Here is a 15,951-nt window from a genome sequence, read left to right as displayed (position 1 = left end):
TCAACCCAGCTATAAGTTGGTATTTGGTCATTCAGATTGGGTAGTCAAGCGCAGCTAGATCAGGGGTGAGCAATTATTGTGGCTGTAGGGCCACTTAATAAGTTTTGGGGAGCTGATGAGGGCTACATCCAACTCTCTCTGTGTTTCTCTCCCTCCCTCCAGAACCTGGCAGGAGCTGTAGTTCGACAGGCCTGCTGAAGCTCAGCTGTGGACCCAGACAGGGGCTTCCACTGGAGCAGGAAGGCAGCAGTGTCAGCTGTGGTCACAGCTAGCAGGTTCTGGAGCCCCAGTGTGGAATCTGCCGGCAGCATCGCAGCTGATGCTGACACCAGAAGCTCCTGCCTGGGTGCATAGCTGACACTGCAAACAAGTTCCAGGTCAGGGCTCCAGGTGGGAGCTTCCACTGTGCTGGGAGGGAAGTGGAGTTAGCTGTGGACACCATCAGCAGGTTCTGTCAGGGCTCCTGAATCTGCTGGTGGAGTCCACAGGTGATGCTGCCACCTGGCTGCTGCAGCAGAAGTCCAGCCCAGGTTTACAGCTGATGCCACTGTATCGAGGGCTGATGCTGCTGGGTGGAAGCAGTCCCACCCACCCACCACCATGTGGTGGCCAGAGCTGCCAGCCACCCATAGGCCAGATCCAAATGAGTTTTAAACAGCAAGATCCCGCAGGCCATATGTTGCTCACGCCTACACTAAATGCAATGCTAGCAACATTGGTTTCTTGTGTGTCACCGACTACTGAAAGTGTCATGCTTTAAGCATGATAAATTTTAACTGTAACAATATACTACATCCAAGTTACCTGACATTGAAAAACATATTCATTTTCTTCTACAGCTGAACAGTTCCTGATCTGTTCAGAAGTTCTATATTAGACCATTTAGATAAGCCCCACAAAGTAGCGCAGAAAGAAGGAAAGGACTTGGACTGGACAACAAATTATTTTTTGGGTTTTTTGGTTCATTTTAACTACTAAACAAAAAGGTTGTAAAAAACTGATAATTAAAGTTAGATTCTTAAATCCATACTTAAGATACTGAAAGCATGAAACTTTATAGTTTAGTTATATTTTAAAATAACTCACATTTTTAAACAGAAAAAAAATTATTTTTAATTGTTTTCCATCCAACTAGATTGTTAAAAGAAATCCAGCTGAAAACATTTTGGTTAACACTTTATGACACAATTTGTGTTGTACAACAATTATAGTGTCCTAGAAAAGTTGATCACAAGTAGAAACAGCTATTTACCTTTCTTTCCCATATCTGAACCTTCCCCCTCCACAGCTCTTTTGAGTCGATAACATTTTTTAGATCATCTAAAGCTACAACATCTGCTGACAGGTAGTCTGCAATTTTTTGCCAGTTGCTGTAAACATAAGGAAAAATTAATGAATCTCTTATTTTAGTTTTATAAATGAACATGCAGTAAGATTTAATTCAACGTATCTAACATATCTAGGCACTAAAACCTGCAAAGGCAAATACATATGACTTTATTTATACAAAATAATACAGATATGCTGACACTTACTCCTTCAGAAAGCATTTTCATGCTCTACCAGGAAAAAGCAGTCAACCTGGGCACATATCAAGCAATAGCTACCTAGGCAAATTCTGTAGTTCCTGCTGTGACTAAGTTTAGCATAGGGTGCCAAGATGAACAGGGGCCGGCAGTGTGGGGATGCAGTCAGGAAGGCCAACCACACCTTGTCATGCATCCACAGATGCATCTCAGGCAGGTCTAAGGAGGTGATCCTCCCCCTCTATGCGGCACTGGTCAGGCCGCAGCTGGAGTACTGCATCCAGTTCTGGGTGCTGCACTTCAAGAGGAATGTGGACAGCATGGAGAGGGTCCAGAGGAGGGCCACTCACATGATCAGGGGGCAGCAAGGCAGGCCCTACGAGGAGAGGCTCAGGGACCTGAACCTGTTCAGCCTCCACAAGAGAAGGCTGAGGGAGGATCTAGTGGCCTGTTACAAACTAGTCAGGGGGGACCAGCAGGCACTGCGGGAGTCCCTGCTCCCCCAAGCACTACCAAGAGTGACTAGGAATAACAGTCACAAGCTGGCAGAGGGTAGACTTAGGCTAGATATCAGGAGGCACTACTTCACTGTCAGGGCGGCTAGGGTCTGGAACCAGCTTCCAAGAGAAGTGGTGCTGGCTCCTACCTGGGGGGTCTTTAAAAGGAGGCTTGATGAACACCTTGCTGGAGTTGTTTGACCCCAATACTCTTTCCTGCCATGGCAGGGGGTCGGACTCAATGATCTGCTCAGGTCCCTTCTGACCCTAGAAACTATGAAAAGTGGGAAAGTTGGGGTTCCCTGCTCAGCCAGACCCATCTCCCGCAATCACAGGAACGTGTCTCATTGAGCAGGGAAAAGCCCCAGTTTATCCGCTCATTCAGGCCCACTCCTGAGATTGTTGGGGACAGGTCTTGCTGAGGGAGGAAAGCAGAAAACAAGGGCGGGACATCAAGAGTGGGACAAGGGGCAACATACTTTTTGTCTAACAAAGCAGATCAACTGTGTCGTGACACACCACAACACAAATGATCTGCTGCACTTGGCAATATCGACTTCTAGCCTCAGATATAAACACTACATAACACTGCAGTCAGTACTGACTGCAACATAAGTATACTCTTCATCAGCCCATTATTCACAGTCTGCATACTCCACAGTTTGCCATCTAAGGAAGTAAGAGACGTTGATGGAAAGAGAAAACATCACCTTCTTTTGGCAATTAGAGGCTTTCCTTTCCCTTGTTTCTTTGCATTGGCATACTGCCCAAGGAATCAGTAATCAATATTGTTTGAGATTAGTAAGGGTTTTTCCACTCATGATAAATTGGTTCTTTTTTTCCATATCCCCCCTGTACATGTTAATAGGCACTGCACAATAGGTAGATGCTTTCTGTAGCTAAAAGTATTTTTTTTAGGGTCTATCCAAGAATTATGCATTAGGTTTCCTTGTTTTCCCACGATTTTGTTTACCATGCCCCTAACAATATAAAATTAAAGCTGTCTCTCAAGTGCCAAGCTTGAAATTTTGGGGGGAAAAAAGTACGTTATAGCAGACGATTGTAATTTGCACGGCTGAACTTATTATGATGTTTTTTCCTCTCCACAGAAAGAAAGTTGTTGAGGAGACTTGTGGCTCAGAAAAAAATACACTCTGCTGGATATCAAGAGCTCAGAATTAATTAGAAGAGAAGGACTTTTCTGTACTAAGTTAACTGTTTGGTTTGGTTTGTCATTGAGGTAAATTAATAAAGCCATTTAAAGTACAAGTGAAAGTACTTAAAAGCTAGAGAAAGTCATTATATTGTGTTGTCTAGGGGGAGCCAAAGAATGCAATCATTAAATTAGAAATGCTGAAAGTAATCAACAACTTCAAATGACAAAACCAGCAAGTTTGTATTCATTTTACAAAAGCAGATCAAAATCTACTAATAGTTAATAATAATTATCATGTATTGTAACATATTAACTTCATAGAACGCTCTATGCAAAATGAAGGGGAAACTATGTACAAGAGAAATTTAAATGAGATATTTTATCTTTGCTTTGTTAATAATAGATATTTAAATATCTTGCATTTTTTTCTCTGTCAAAACCATGAGTTTACAATAACAAAACTGCCTGGAACTCCCTTTTTAAAAATGACATGAGAAATCCATATATTCCTAAAAAATCCCTGTCAAGTGCTATGAAAGTTCATGAACTTTGTTTCAAAACAGTAGCACACTGAAAACAAAAAATGATTTTGTTTGCATATATCAAATAAAAAACATACCCTTTACAGTCATTTGCTATTATTGTGATTTTTGCAGAGTGCCATTCTCTCAGATGTTTCAAGGCACCAATAGCAGGTAAGCAGTCTTTTAACTTGGGGGCATCAGGTTCACCAGTCTGTAGTATTACATCAACCATAGCTCTTCCTAGCAACACAATTACTGCAACATTACTGTGATACATTCAAGTTTTGGAAACAAGCATTCATCTTATTTTAAGGATTTAGTCAAACTTATCAAAATATACCACAGAAAGCATGCCTTATTATGGACTACTATTAAATGTATTAAAGGCACAAGATTTGAAGTACTTCTAGGTGCCTTTTCCTAGCATTACCTTTTGGATGGTTAGTCATCTGCTTATAATTAACACAGATAAAACTGAATTCATTGTTTTCCCTCCTCCTCCATCAGCATCAATAACTCTGCTTCTCCTGTCACTGAAGCCTCTTATTCTCCTTTCTCTCTTATTCTACCCAACACATCTGGACTGTGCCCAATTTCTTCCTGATTGACATATGCATGTGCCATTCTTCTCTTCCTATTCTACAACAACTCTGCCTCAACTACTGCAACAGTCTCCCTGGCTTCCTAAAACACACATATAAACCTAAGTATTTCTAAATGTAAAATCTAAATGCAAATCTAAAAATACCTAAACTTACTATTATTAATACAATATTTAAGCATATTGTATTTAAATACTGAAATATAGATATCTATATACAAACTGCAGTTGGTAATGCCTGTCAAGCTGATTTTCATTCCCTTTATACCTCTCCACTGTCCACATCCTTTATAAGGTGAATCAAATTTAAGCTGTCTGTCACTTTCAAAGCTCACTGTAATTACTCCTCCCTGCTCAGCCTGTGTGAATACTCGTTGTACAAAGCTACTTCATTCTCCTTCTTGACCCATGTTCTCAGCAATATCTGCTATTCTCTTAGCTTCTTACATGGTCACTTGAATCCCTTTCCATTCCCCTTTCCTCCTGACCTGATTAATTTGCAACAGTAAGATTTTCTCCATTGGTTCTTTCACCAACTACTTCTGTGGAGCTGTTAAGAGTGAAGCCAGAGGGCAAACACTGTCATTCCTGTACCACTACCTTTTGTCTACTTATCTGTGTGGCTTTGCATAAACAGAGTTCCAAATCATTATGATAAATACATACTGCTCAGTGGTCTTCTCCAGAAGACTGATTTTTTGATTTCCACATATTGCATGATTACCTGGAGCAGGGAGTTTGTCTGACAATTGATGCAAACTGTCTGCAGCTTCTTCATAAACACTGAAATTAAGTTGGGGAAACAAAATTATGTATAAAATAATTTAGAACTGAGTTGGAAAGATGCAAGTGATATTTATCACTTTGTAGAGTACTTTGAAGATGTTAAATACTAACTTTTTCATCATATCAACCCAATATGTATCATAGTCATCTTCACTTTTACTGAAGGAAGAATAAGTCAAGTACTTTCCTACAGGAGACGTACTCAATGATAGAATTAAGGTTAGAATTTAAGAGTATCTGGTTCCCAGCCCTACGATCTGTGAATTAACCTAGACTCCCTCTAAAGTGAATTACCAAAAGTATTTTCCATTTCACATATGTGTCCATATGAGCACAAGAAGTTAATACCACAGCTAACTACCAACAGTGATGTAAGCATTATACTAGTTATATTTAGCACAAACCATTTTATTTTCACTAACTCAAGAAACTTGTACTCTCTGCAGCATTTTATTTTCCAAAGGAAATACACCAAAGCATGTTTTAGGATGCAAGAAATGAAAATGCAAGCACATATAACTTTGAAATGTTTACGACATAAAACCTAGGATTTTAAATTAAAAGGTCTTAGGAATCTAAGAGTTTTCCATAGTTCAAAATCATAAAAAGAACATAGAGTCATTTGGTTCCCTTTATATTAAGAAGGGCAAATGCCAGTGACTTTACTTCATTATTACTTAGACTGCATGCTAATTAACCACTTAGACTGGTAACTGCCTCACTATTTAATTTGCAATTTGAAACATAAACCTGATGCATATCACCCTCTTTAAAGCGTTTTCTGAATTCATGTCATAGGAAAGTTGCACTATGATGGTTGAGTGTATTGTTCACAAGCAGTTTTTCCTCGGTCGTTTTATTTTAGAAGGCAAGAAACTTATTTTTGTTTTTTCCTGAGATTTCTCTCATCATTTTACATTTTGCTGCATGCATTTTTTTAAGGTTTTTACTTATTGTTGGATTAGTGATTTTCTCTTCTTTTGCAAGAAGCTGAGATGGACATGGGAAAAGTCTTGCTGCAGGTGGCAAAAATCCAAAGCTCTTGACTGAAATGCAACCTGTACTTATTAAATATCAAATAAATATAAGTTTCAATAAAGGTTTAATAAGCCTACTCAGTCAGCAACAGTGACTCTCTGCTGCTACTATCTTCCTCCTCAAAACCCAGGCATTCTTCAGTATTTGTTTGGAGAAAGTGTTCAGTTTCATTTTTCTTTGAGTCAAAACTAATCTCTTCCCAGTCCAGACTGCAGAACTAGTGAAGTAAAAAGAATGTATTAATTATGGTCTGGTTTATGTTAATCAAAGTTTGTTTAGTCAGCTACAGAACTCATAAAACTTCTCCCTCTTACCTGGCAAAACCCACTTACAACTTGATTTGCAAAATACCACTTCCTCATGCTTGGAATACCAGCCAATGAGCATGCTAAAATGAAACAAAACAAATTATTAAACATAAACTAGGTAATCATTCTACCATTTACGAGTTATATTCTTATCAGCAAATCTACATCCCTCCCCCTCAACCTGTATCTCACCCACTAACTGCCTCAATTTGAATTTTCACTGACTGGCATTCTTGCATACTGGCTTCTATTCTATTCCATCCACAAGGAGTACAAACCAACTGCAAACTTCCTCAGCCTCAAGACAAGCGTTTGCAGCCAAAAGCTTGCAAAGAAGAATTTTTCCAATTATTTTAGTTCGGGGGTGGGAAAATGCAGCCCGCCAGGCCATTCTATCCAGCCTGCGGGGTCCCTAAAAATTTAGAAGGGTAATATTTGTCTGCCCTGGCCACTTGTCATGTGGCCCTCGATGGCTTGCCAAAACTCAGTAAGCAGCCATCCACCCAAAATAATTGCCCGCCCGTTTTAGTTGGTCTAATAAAAGATATTGGATTTACCCAAAGAATCTTGTCTAAACATAAGCCATTCATCTATAATACACCCTTTCATTTAAAATCTCCCTCATGAAAGATTCTGAATGATGAATTGTACATGTAATCTTACTGTTTTGGTCGAGTTAGAAATTCAAGTAATCTAGTCATCTGACACATGAGGGCTGTCAGAAGACAACAGCACGTTATTTTTTTATGGGTTCTTTCTTTTGGTGAATCTGTATCTTACCATTGCAGGCTTTATTTTGGTCAGCTTAAGGACCAATTCTAATATAATAAAAGCCTTACCACTTCTGTCCATCTGTCAGTGAGGCTCCAGGTCAAATGCACATGCACGGCCCAGAGCCTTAGGACAGACAGAGACAGGCACAGATGGGGGTTGAGGGGGCAAGGCCAGGCTGTAGTCCCCGCTGTGGCAACCAGCCAGGCAGGGGTGTGGCTTGCTGCCACAGGGGGCATGGCTTATGACCATGGGGGGGGGGTGGCATGCTGCTGCAGCGTGCCACGAGGGGAGTGGGCAGGGGGGCACAGTCAGCTCCCGCCGAATGCAGCACATGGCCGCAGGGTGCAACATGTCCCCAGGCATGCTCTTCACATGGCACCCTGCAGTCATGCACCACGGCCCCACCTGCACCAGGAGCAACAAGACTCAGGAGGGGTGTGCTCCATAGGCGCAGGGAGCCATGTAGGGGCTGATGGGCATGCTCCACCCTACAGCCATGTGCTGCACTAGTCTACACTATAAAGTAATCTAGGCAAGAAAACTTTGTTATAACTAAGGGGCACTTTGTACCTAAAAATTTGGATAACTTCTCTCCCAATTATATAGTTTGTTCAGTAAAAGATACCACCAAAAAACAAACAAACCTTTATTTCTCAAGGTTTTCCTAAAACAGAAACATACACATTCCCAATTTGCAACACATGAAGAACATCACATAAATTACATGTGTAGGATCCAGTCACCACTATAAACTCCTTCCATTCCAATCTGGGTTAAATTAGACAACTGTAATTTGCCATTTCCATTCATGGTAAACTTAACTGAATAACAATGACATTTTGGACAAGTTATCAACACTGCAGTGTCATGGTTTCCCTTTCAAGGTTTTGCAAACAACCCAGTTAATGATCACATTTTAATATGCTAATGTCACTCAAACACTAGTTTGCTTTTGGCATCACAACTGAAACTAAAGGTATCCGATCCCATAGGATCCTTCAATGGTTGCAAGGATAAGCGGCAAGATAATATACAAGTGCTGAGCTCCCCCAGAAAGAGCTCTTTATTTCACAGGATCAGACCTCAACCATGGCACAAAGGGATTTACTTAGCAGAGGCATTGCAACAAGTCAGAGGCAGTAGAGAAAGAGCTCCCAGGCCACTGTTCCTACAGAAAGTTTTCACCATCACCGAATCACGTTGCTGAAGCTGCTAAGAACAAATTACAATCTTGCAGTCCAACAAAGTAATTGTACAACCCCTCACACAGACACAACAAAAACGCCATTTAACAAATACTAGACAAGGTGACATCACGTTTTCTCCCCTAACTACCTCCATACCGCACACACCTGGCAATACAAACAAATAAAACATTTAGGGTGGAGTACATGAACATTTAACTGCAATACTTAATCATTTAATATCAATACTTAATATATTATTATGCAAAGTACTACTAGGGATGGTTAAAATCACAAAGATTATATAAATGTATTATTCAACAGATTTTAATGGAATCTGTCAAATAATACATTAATCAAGATATATTTGAGTAGCTGGAGAGCTCGTCAAATATCACAAAAATATACCGCGTGCTCAATTTAAATGAACAGTCTGAAAAGAGACTATGAACTTTCTCAGTGTATGCACATAACCAGATTTAACAGAAATCCTTAATGTTCCTTAAGTACACAGCACACTGGTATTAGCAGTCACAAAATTAACTTGGTTTCTTCATTTCCAAGGCTTTTAATAGTCCCTGTCAGGGATGCTATTATAAACCTTGACTATGAGAGAAGCTAGCCAGTTTGGGGACTGCTAGCACCATAAGATTGACAGTGCTGTAAACAGTTCTCATTAATTACACAGTGCTGTGGTATTAGCAGCCCCCAAATTGACCAGGTTCAAGGTTTCCATTGCAAGTCCTTTGACAGTTCTTTCTCCTTCACTGATTATGGTGCAGTTAAATAGAGTACAATTAATCACTGTAGACAGTGACATGTGCCATTGCACAGCTAAAGGGAATACAATTAAGCCACCATGATGAATGGGGGGAAAAAAACCTCTTTTAAGAGGGTTGCTCGACCGCCCAGGCCGTGGGCCAAAGCTGGCCCATGGTGGCATATCATTCAACTTGCAGGGCTCCCACAGGTCCAGAAAATTTGAAGGAGGGGAATGGTGGCAGCATTAATTGCTGGTCCCCTGATGTCAAATTTCCAGACCTGTGGAGAGCCCCGCAAGCTGGAGAGCTACAGTGTGCTAGTGCTGCACACTGGCTAAACTGGGCATGTGGGGCAAACTGAGACACGATCTGGGCTGCAAGGGGCCCAATCTGGGAGGTCTGAGGCCCAATCCAGGCAGTGGCCCCACAGATCCAGTCCTCGGACGAGATTTATACCACTCATCTAGCTCATGGCATCATGTACCCTTTCCCTGCGCTACCTCTTGCACTGCATGCCCCTTGCCCATGCTCCCCTCTGCCCCCCTGGTACCACAAGCCACTTCCTACACAGGGCAAAGGGTGTACAATACTGAAGGGAACATAGGGAAGGGACAAGCAGTGCAGGGGGCGGGGGGTTGGTGAGAAGGAAAGGTAAAGAGACATGCAAAGCAAGGGGAATGCAGGACATGACCCAGGTGTCCCTTCCCCCATGCCATTTCCCCATGCCCAGGACGTCACTGTGCACATCCTTTCCCCTGCAATCCTCTCTCTGCCCCTTCCCCCATGTTCTCCCCCCACCATTTGCTCCTTCCCCAGGCTCTCCCACGTACCCTCTAGTTGCCACATGAGCCACCCTGGCCCTGTCTAGAGCTGCAGCAGCTGCTTGCTTGGCCCACAATTGAATATAAAATGAGAGGCTACCCCCCACCATGATGAATGGGGAAAAAAACTCTCTTGTATTCAAGTAAATACGGTAGGCACTTAATATTTTTTAAACGAAAGGTCCAATACTGAATTTCTGTTCAATTACCAACATTTTCTAGTTGTCCTGGGCAACCTGATTTTCAAAGTGTGCTATTATTTACCTGGGAACGTGCTTACATCTGTGTTCATAAAAGACGTAAAGTTTTCTTTCAGTAAGTTGAAAACATTTGCTGAAGTCAGACCTGAAAAACATAAATGTCTATCAGTACAAAATAAGACAAACAATTCCTTTCTTGCCAACATGTCATAAGCTTAGTCTGCTACTCTATACTATATCAGTTTAACGAATTACTTAAAAAAAAAATCAGTGCTAGTTGATGTACCTCAGCTTGTTCAGGCTTCACAAGACCCATTTCTATATTGATTTAGTTGAACCAACACACTCTTCTAAATACAGAAAAGCCCAAGTCTGAAAACAGACATCACATTTCTGAAATAAAATTAAACTACAAATCTCCAGTAACAAGGAATAGATTTCATAGACATCAGGGCTGGAAGGGACCTCGGGAGATCATCGAGTCCAGCCCCCTGCCCAAAGGGCAGGAAGTCAGCTGGGGTCATAGGATCTCAGCAAGGTAAGCATCCAATTTACTCTTGAAGGTGTTCAATGTAGGTGCTTGAACCACCTCCGCTGGCAGACTGTTCCAGACCTTGGGGGCTCGGACAGTAAAGAAATTCTTCCTTATGTCCAGCCTAAAACCGTCTTGCAGGAGTTTGTGACCGTTCGACCTCGTCATCCCTTGGGGCGCTCTGGTGAACAAACATTCCCCCAGATCCTGGTGGTCACCCTTGATAAACTTATAGGTGGCCATCAGATCACCCCTGAGCCTACGCTTTTCCAGGCTAAAGAGTCCCAGTTCACAAAATCAGCAGCTACAGTTACTTTCAGAAGGTGTTCCTGTTCTTTCAGCTTATATTTGGGATCCTAACGAATGTGTGGTCTCAGCAAATGCCACATGTTGACTTAATAATACTACTTCTGAGAAAGTATCAAAAATCAAGACTGTCTGAAATTCAGATTATTAGTTACTCCCTGTGCTACTTGATTTTTTTTTTAAATAGATATACTTTCAATCAAGTCAGGCATCCAGAAACATGCAAGCAGGGCCAGCTCACTATCTGACCACTGATCCTAAAAACAGCCGTGAGAAAAGAAAAAGAAAAAAAAGAAGAAAAGGAAAAAAGCTTTCCCCACCTCCAGTCTTGATCAGACTCCAGGGCAACCTGATTTTCAAAGTGTGCAACAAGCCAATGGGCAGATCTAGGCTTCCGAAGAGTGAGGCACAGATGGTGAGGTGCATCATCCCATAAAACACAAGATTACTTTCCCCAGCTGAAAAGAAACTAGGTGATTCGCTAATATGCGAGGAGCCTCAGACTGCATTATTCGGCTTAGATTGAATTATTTGGCTAGGCACAAACAACTGTCACTTTACTGGAAGGAGTTAAAACCAGTCTGCACAAAGAGGCCTTTTGCTGTGCTGTTCTGGAACATGGGCTGAAGCCCATCAAGACCAACACGGCTCTCTCACTGAGGACCAATCTACACTATACAAATAATCTAGGTAAGGAAACTAAGGAGAACATCACTGATCACTTGGGACAACAACAACAAAAAGACAAAACGAGCACAGGAACAAAGGTTCAAAATGAGGGGGAACACCGAGCACAGTGCATGGGCCAGCACCCAAAACATGTCCCAGGAGCCACCAGGCACAGCCACCCAGCCTATCTGTCACTTTGCAGGACGTTGGCCTAGGCCCGCCAAGTAGCCCACCGGCCTCCCTTGGATGAGAAGACTGCAGAAAAGGCTATGACTGATTATGAGGGACAAATAATAATTTAAAAAAGCAAAACAGGGATGGGAGCAAGGGTGCCATGGGCAGAACATGCAACCCGTCCCAGCAACCAGGAGACGCAAGGGGACGAGGGGGCTCCACAGTCCGAGACCAGGCCAGGCCAGGCCGCAGGGCTGCAAGAGGAAAGAAGAACTCGGCTGGGGAAGCGCCAGGGGGGAGAAGATGAACGCAGACCATGGGGGGCTTGACAGGAAGCCCCCCCCCCAGCGCCGGCTGCTCCCCCAGGCCCTTAGGACTCGCCGCACCCCCGCCCGAGGCTCCTCAGGGCCCTCCCGCCGCACCTGGGCCGCCAACCCTGCGCTCCTCCCAGCCGGCGAAGAGTATGTAGCGGTCCATGGGCGAAACGGGCCGGGAGGGCTCCCGCCGCCGCCTCCGAATCGCGCGCCACCCCCACCCCCACCCCCACCGCGCGCTTCCGCTTCCGCCGCCAGAAGCTCCGCCCCCCGCGGCGCCATGGCCAGCTACAGCCGCGCGGCCCAGGTGAGCGGGGTGCGCGGCAGGTCCTGGGGTTTCTGTTCCTCCCCACCTCCCCATTTTTCTCTTTCCCCCCTTCTTCTCCTTCAGGCCTTGTGATGTTACTGATGGAAACGGCCTTTAGGTTTATGCAGCGCCGGACACTGTCCTCCAGCTGCGGGGGGAAGGGGAGTTGCAGCCTGGGTAAAGGCTGGTGATTGATTGGTTTGGGCTTGACGGGCCTGGTGCGGCTGTGGAGAGAAGGGAGCCTTTGTCGTTCACTATTCTCCTCTGTGCTTCCCTGTAGCAATGGGCAACATTTGCCAGATCCTGGTTCCTCATCGACGGGAGGATGCAGCCGCCAGGGAAAATCGCTGCCCTGACGGCTGTCCGGCTGGAGGGGAGGCACAAGCCTGTGTATCACGCGCTGAGTAAGTGTGGCAGCAGTCGGATCTAACCGGCTTTGCCCCAGAGGGGTTTTGTGTCATGGGTGATGGGCCAACCCTGCGGCCCCAGAAACAAGGGGTGGGGGGAAGTTTATGCTTTTATACAGAAAATCATAGGGGTTAGGGTTATGAGCTAAAGGGAGGGAAAACTGCAGAAACATATGCTCAGTACCTCATTTTCCCCCTAAATGCGTGCTGCAGCTGTCCCCACGGCTGAGTCTAGCTCCTTCATTCCTGGCCTGCCTGACCAAGCCAGTGACATCTCCAGCTCCACTGTGCACTCTTTTGTGTAGCCAGGTGCAAGCTGCTTTTTCCTCTCCTTACTGCAGCTTCAAGCAAGCTTCCTCTCCTGTTTGCTGCTGCTTCCTTTTTCCCCCAGGCCCTGGGTTTTTGTAGGCTAAATTAGTAGTCATCATCAGTATCGCAGCTCTACTGTTGCACACATTACATTCAGGGCATTTTAGCAGTTTGGCTCTTAAAATTGTGTTGCTTTCATTCTTCAGGAGTTATAAGATTCCACATTTTCCCCCTACTCTTGCCTTTCTTTTTCTCCTTGAGATCTTATATTGTTGCATCTATACTTCTGTCTAAAGCTGGACTTTATATTGGTGTTCATTCAGCGTTTATGCAGCAGAACCTGTGTAATTCCTAGGGTTAGGGAAAATAAAGGTTTGTGAACCGATGGGGTGTTTATACAGTCACAGGAACCAGCTATTCAGGACTGTTGTACTTAAACTGCATGTTGCAGCTTTTATTTGAGAGGGTGTTACTTTTCAATCTGGTATGGACTACTGGTAAGTTCCTGCTGACTGGAGAAGTAGCACCCAAAGCTACAGTAAATGGGCTCATAGTTTAAAAAGCCTCTACTTGGGAAGCTGTTGCAAGTTAAGTGGGTTGCAAATCACTTGGATAAAAGCTAGGTGACTTCTGCTACATTGTACTAACATGTATACATCCCATTCATGTTTGGCATCCCGTTGCGCTAGATGATCTGAATATATTTGTTTTTAAGATTTCAGCCGATGTGTTGGTTCTTTGTGGCCAGGCACAAGGATTCATTTATAGCTCTGCACATTTCTGTGAACTTTGCAGCAATAGAAATATTCTCAAGGGAGGGGGTGAATAAGTGTTCTTGCCTGCAGCTGCCCCTTTTCTCCTGTTCCCTGCACCTACCCCAGACTGGGGTGATCTTGGTCTGGGGGGAAGTGCAGGGATCACTTCCCAGCCACCTAACTGCTCCTGGGACACGGTATGTGTCCCAGACCAAGGTGAGCCCAGGAGTTATACAGGGAGTCTTCTCCTGATGTCCCACTCCTCCCAGGGACTGGGGACCAGGAGGAGTCCAGCAGCACTTTCTCCCTACACCTTCCCCAGACTGAGTTCACTAGTTTGGGGAAGGTCTGGGGAGTATTTCCTCTTATGATCCCTGGGAGGCTTTAAGGAGGTACTTGTTCCTCTGGGAGAAAGTCACGTACAGGAGAGATGTTCCTCATTGAATGGAGGAAGAACTTTTCTACCAGAAGAGTAACATTTCTCCAGTTAGAAACGTAATGCCTGCCCATATCTTATTTATGTAGTACAACTTGTGTAATGAAACCATGAATCTTGTCTGAAGCTTTTAAACAATATAGTATTTAAAAAAATGTAACAGACAAAAATCAAATAATAGCATTTCCCATGTCGCGACATGTATAAAAGTATATGCCCTACAAAAAGATGGGGACAGTGCATTTCTGTTATGCCAAACCGTTTGCAGAAATGCCACTCCTCTGTAACTGAAGATGGGAATGGAGCTGTACTGGTAAACTGCTGGTGATTCTAGGTTGAAGACGGATTGAACACATCTGGGTTCTATCTATGGCCATTTTAAAATCAGTGAATTCTCTAGCAAGAAAAAATGATAACTTATTGTGATGATTAAAATACTGGGTTTTTTGGTGTGGTATACCTGGCATCCTCAGTCAGAATCCTGTTTAGCTGAAGTTTATTGAACATTATGGAGAATTTTAATGAATTCATTGGACTAGGAATCACTTCCTTGGACACAGTAAAAACCAACAGTAAGTGACAGATCCTGCCTTGAATTGCTAGCAGTGCTTAAACTCTAATCCTGCAGTCTGCTCGTTTGTCCAGGATGCTGTTGGCCTTCTTTTGCAGCAAGAAAATGCTGTTGGCTTGTATTCAGTTTATGATTCACTGTGAACTCCACTTCTTTTTCTGCAGTATCGTAGACTGGGTAGTCCTATTCTAGCCTTTACATATTCATGCAAAATTTTTGCTGCTTCCTCCCGAATAGACATTGAGCCATTGAACATAACTGGCTGCATAACATCCATCTTATAGCACTTTTTTGTTTAGTCTGCAGTTTCTTAGCTTACTAATGAAAATGTGGGGAGAGGTGTTGTGTTTTATTTATTTATTTTAATAGATAATGTAAGTGTAGCTAGTTGTAGTGGTCAACATTTTGACTGGAAAGTTGTTTTTTTTTTTGAAACTGCTCTTAAAATTCCCCAGCTATTTATAAAGCTTGTTTGTAGTTTGTTTCCCACCCCCCCAGCAGCCTGTTATTACAAGCAATGCCTAAGATAATTAAACTGGAAGAGATGAGATTCACAAGTACAAATCTGTGTTTGTTTATTCTTTGCTTTTGACACCACAGGGGAGTTACCCATAATTCAGTGTATTTTTTTTTTTACTTGTGTTGTTGGCCAGGTCTTATAAGAGGGAAACACTTGTTTTTAAAAGTAACACAACATTATTTTGAAGCCATAACAATAGGAGAATACTCAAGGGTGGATATAGGGTTTAAAATGGCTTATAGCTTTCTATATGAATAGGCAACCAACTTGAAATTCTGTCAATAAAAAAGTTACATCTTTTTAAAGTAGAACTTTGAAAATGTATCCTACTAATAACATAGATTTTTTTGTATATTTTCAGTTTCATTTTTTAATGAATTTCATTAATGAAGATATGCTGTCATTTAAAAAAGATTAACTGAACCTGCAGTAAAAGAATTACTATGATTATTTTTGTTATTTGCAGTGTTGATGT

The 15,951-nt window shown here is 42.9% G+C and overlaps 2 protein-coding genes across 3 annotated transcripts in view; one reads left to right on the top strand and one right to left on the bottom strand.

Moving 5' to 3' along the window:
* Nucleotides 1-12,393, bottom strand: part of MTBP (MDM2 binding protein) — a 62,349-nt gene extending 49,956 nt beyond the window's left edge. Inside the window, exons 1-7 of one of the 2 annotated variants that reach the window (XM_090040571.1) lie at nt 12,280-12,393; nt 10,241-10,321; nt 6,443-6,516; nt 6,206-6,345; nt 5,029-5,087; nt 3,799-3,943; nt 1,253-1,370 (exon numbers count right to left, since the gene is read on the bottom strand). In XM_090040571.1, the coding sequence (XP_089896697.1) occupies nt 1,253-1,370; nt 3,799-3,943; nt 5,029-5,087; nt 6,206-6,345; nt 6,443-6,516; nt 10,241-10,321; nt 12,280-12,334 (672 nt within the window). In that variant the 5' untranslated portion in view covers nt 12,335-12,393. Of the gene's footprint in view, nt 1-1,252; nt 1,371-3,798; nt 3,944-5,028; nt 5,088-6,205; nt 6,346-6,442; nt 6,517-10,240; nt 10,322-11,334; nt 12,135-12,279 lie in introns of those variants that run through there. The other variant, XM_090040570.1, reaches the window with a different exon arrangement.
* MRPL13 (mitochondrial ribosomal protein L13) overlaps nt 12,332-15,951 on the top strand; it is a 58,335-nt gene continuing 54,715 nt past the window's right edge. The window contains exons 1-2 of the mRNA XM_090040572.1: nt 12,332-12,478; nt 12,759-12,882. Of these exons, the coding sequence (XP_089896698.1) occupies nt 12,452-12,478; nt 12,759-12,882 (151 nt within the window). The 5' untranslated portion in view covers nt 12,332-12,451. The remainder of the gene's footprint in view (nt 12,479-12,758; nt 12,883-15,951) is intronic.

The sequence above is a fragment of the Crocodylus siamensis genome, chromosome 3 (assembly GCF_052110815.1).
Source record: "Crocodylus siamensis isolate JL-2025a chromosome 3, ASM5211081v1, whole genome shotgun sequence".
NCBI classification, from domain to species: domain Eukaryota; kingdom Metazoa; phylum Chordata; order Crocodylia; family Crocodylidae; genus Crocodylus; species Crocodylus siamensis.
Note: the sequence above shows the minus strand (reverse complement) of the source record. Positions and strands in the feature narration are given on the sequence as shown.